The sequence below is a fragment of the Buceros rhinoceros genome, unplaced genomic scaffold (assembly GCF_000710305.1).
Source record: "Buceros rhinoceros silvestris isolate BGI_N320 unplaced genomic scaffold, ASM71030v1 scaffold4699, whole genome shotgun sequence".
NCBI classification, from domain to species: Eukaryota; Metazoa; Chordata; class Aves; order Bucerotiformes; family Bucerotidae; genus Buceros; species Buceros rhinoceros.
The window spans coordinates 67117-69932 of record NW_010433126.1 but is presented as its reverse complement, the minus strand read 5'-3'; the positions used below and the strand labels follow the sequence as shown (position 1 = coordinate 69932).

The window sequence follows — 2816 nt, the reverse complement described above, 5'->3', positions numbered from 1 at the left end:
GAACCAATTCTACAAAAAAAAGCAGGCAAAGCAATTACCTAAATCAGAATTTGGCCAGTACGCCAATTCAGATATCTCATTCTTTAAAGTAGTGCCATCAAATCTTTAAAGACTGAAAATGGTCAGGACCCTGTTTTTGTATTTCATCTGAAGATTAGCTGATCACAGTAATCTCCACCTTTCATCATACTGATCAAGGTTTTACTAATTGGGAAGAAAGGATCATGTCAGCTTAGAAGCCAGCCAGACCAACCCCAGGAGTCTTACAGGTGAGACCATAATAATTGTACCCTCAGATCTTGTTTATTATATAAACAAGCACCATGTATCTGTGCTAACATTTATAGGTAACTTCAGTCATCTTTTGGTCTTAGTGTTAGCTTCAGAGCTTAGACATGCCCCAAATGACAGGCATACAAGGTTCTTCTTGGCAAACTTCTGGGAGCGGGATTCTGGGGATGCATTCAGGAATGCAGAGACTGGGATTGAAAGCAGAGCGGACAGAGTCCTCCTTCAATGCTGGCCACTGAAAAAGAGGCAAGAGGGAGGAACAGGGCTTGACCCTCGTGATCCCTTGGCTTTATACTGAACATGACATCTATGGGATGGAACACCTTGTCGGTTAGTTTAGGGTCTCCTGTCCTGCCTGCTCCCCCCTGCAGATGCGGCCTCTAATTTACTGCACCCCATCCTGGTACACAGGAGTTAGCGGTGACCTTGGTCTTCACAGGAGCAAGTATAAGCCAGAACCTTTCTGCAGACCAGTCCCTGGTAATAACTGTAAACATCAAGTGCTGTCACTTCTTGAAGCAGACACTGTCTGCAGAAATACACTGTTAACTTCAGAAAGTGCAGGTACTTAAAATTCTGAGACTGAGCTGAAAAGTAAAAGCACTGAACAGAATGAGTTCTGTTCTAGCTCAGATAACAACAAATGTCAACTAACCTTTTCTCCTAAAGGACGAGGAATGCCAACAAACAAATGGTCGAGGAAATTTGCACTACGTCCCAAGCCTAGTACGTTGTATGGCAGCTGGAGAGCAAAATGTGCTGATTGGCTAAGCTGTCCAGCTGAAATAAAATTAGAAAAAAAGTCCAAGTATATATTTTGGAAAGAAAACAACTCCAAACCCACCAACATTCTACACAAATACACATTTCAGAATCAGTTATAAAAGTGTTTGAAAAATTTTAACCAACTGCATGATTATTTCTTAAAGGCTCAATCCCACCTGTCCAAACTACTTGGGGGCTCTCATTCGGAGAACAGTTTAAATACTTTAGATTTCTAGGTAAGATGATTCTTTTGAGCACAATTTCTATGTTAAACTGATTCTCTGCTGTTTCTTACAAGTTGAGAAGGAAATCAGCTATCTGCATTTATTTTGATAGGAGTAGTGCCGTGTCTTTTGCCTTGTTGATTAACAAGCTCAGGCTCAACATATGAAGTTCACTTTAACTCTCATTAGTGTTAATCAGCAACTGCTGGTTTTTCTTGTAGCTAAGTAAATTCTCAAATAATAAATTGATTTAATGAAAACAGTTTTATGGTGGTTGCCCTTTTAGGGCCACCTAGTTAGGCCCCAGTGAGAGCGTGTAATTATAAATAATTAAAGGAGAGACTGTAGGGAGAAAACAACATTGTTTCCTGAAAAGGCAGTAAGGAAACAGACAAGTGTTGCAGCCATCAACGGGTTCACTAACAGCCCATTTCCAAAGTATCCAATGATTACTTTTAAATAAGAATCTTGTAATCTTTTAATTTCTAGCAAACTGATTCAGAGCCTATACAGATTCTTTGTTCATTCTCTAGAAAGCCTCTTAGAAAACGACCTGGTTACGCAGGAATGGTATCAGCACCTCCAAAGCACTACAGTGAATTCAGCCCTTCACCAGATTAATAAAAATGAGTTCAAGGGATACTTGACAACCATAAGTAGGTTTACATGACCAACAGAAACAGTTTTTCACAAAGATATGTAGTAGTCAGTATTTTTAAGCATCAGATTTTTCTCTGCTTTGATACCTGATGGATTATGCCTGAAATCAGAAATAAGTGACAAAACATAACAGAATGGGAGTTAGAGAACACAAATTCACATTCTGTAATGAATCTAGAGACAACTCCTTTCTACCTCTCCACACTTTCTTCCAAGGCTCAATTCTGCAAGTTAGTATTTTGCTTCAGAACACTGGCTGTTGGCCATACTAGTTGCACTGCATCTTGCACAGCTGCAGTGAGCAGAGGAGAAAAAACCCCCTCCCAAACAACACCACAAATTCTTTGGCAAAGCCAAGCGTTCTTTCAAGAAAAAACAGAAAGAAACTGCTGTTCTTGGCTCCCGAAGTGAGAGCAAGCACGCATTTGCTACAGCACTTGTACAGCAGCACTTACACCAGGGCACACCAAGATTTGACACCTACTTTCTCAAGCAGCTCTTTAGCTTTTGTGTCCTCTTATGGGGGACAAACTACTTTGTATATTGTATCAAATAGGGGTTTGAAATTATCATCCAATGATTACTTCACTGTTCTATTCTTCTGAATCTCCCTGCCCTCCACCAGCTTTTTAGGAAGAGGCTTACCATATGCTGTCAGGCATGTTTCGAAACAGGCCTGTTTAATCATGAGAAAATATTCTGTACTATTGTAGTTCTAGAGCTATGATAATTTGATTTAAAAAGGCATGATAAATACCGATTAAATACTTATATGAGATCTGAAAAATCAGCTTGATGCAGTTACCTGTTTATTAAGTTAAAATGCTATTAGCAAAAAGAAACAGTAAGTCTTCCAGAAGATCAGGCATATATTAG

General features: G+C 39.5%; 1 protein-coding gene across 1 annotated transcript in view; it reads right to left on the bottom strand.

Moving 5' to 3' along the window:
* The window catches only part of ITFG1 (integrin alpha FG-GAP repeat containing 1), a gene marked incomplete at its 5' end in the record, with an annotated part of 73351 nt that overhangs the window by 6065 nt on the left and 64470 nt on the right, over positions 1-2816 (bottom strand). The window contains one exon of the mRNA XM_010143992.1: positions 947-1071. Coding sequence (XP_010142294.1) covers positions 947-1071 — 125 coding nt within the window. The remainder of the gene's footprint in view (positions 1-946; positions 1072-2816) is intronic.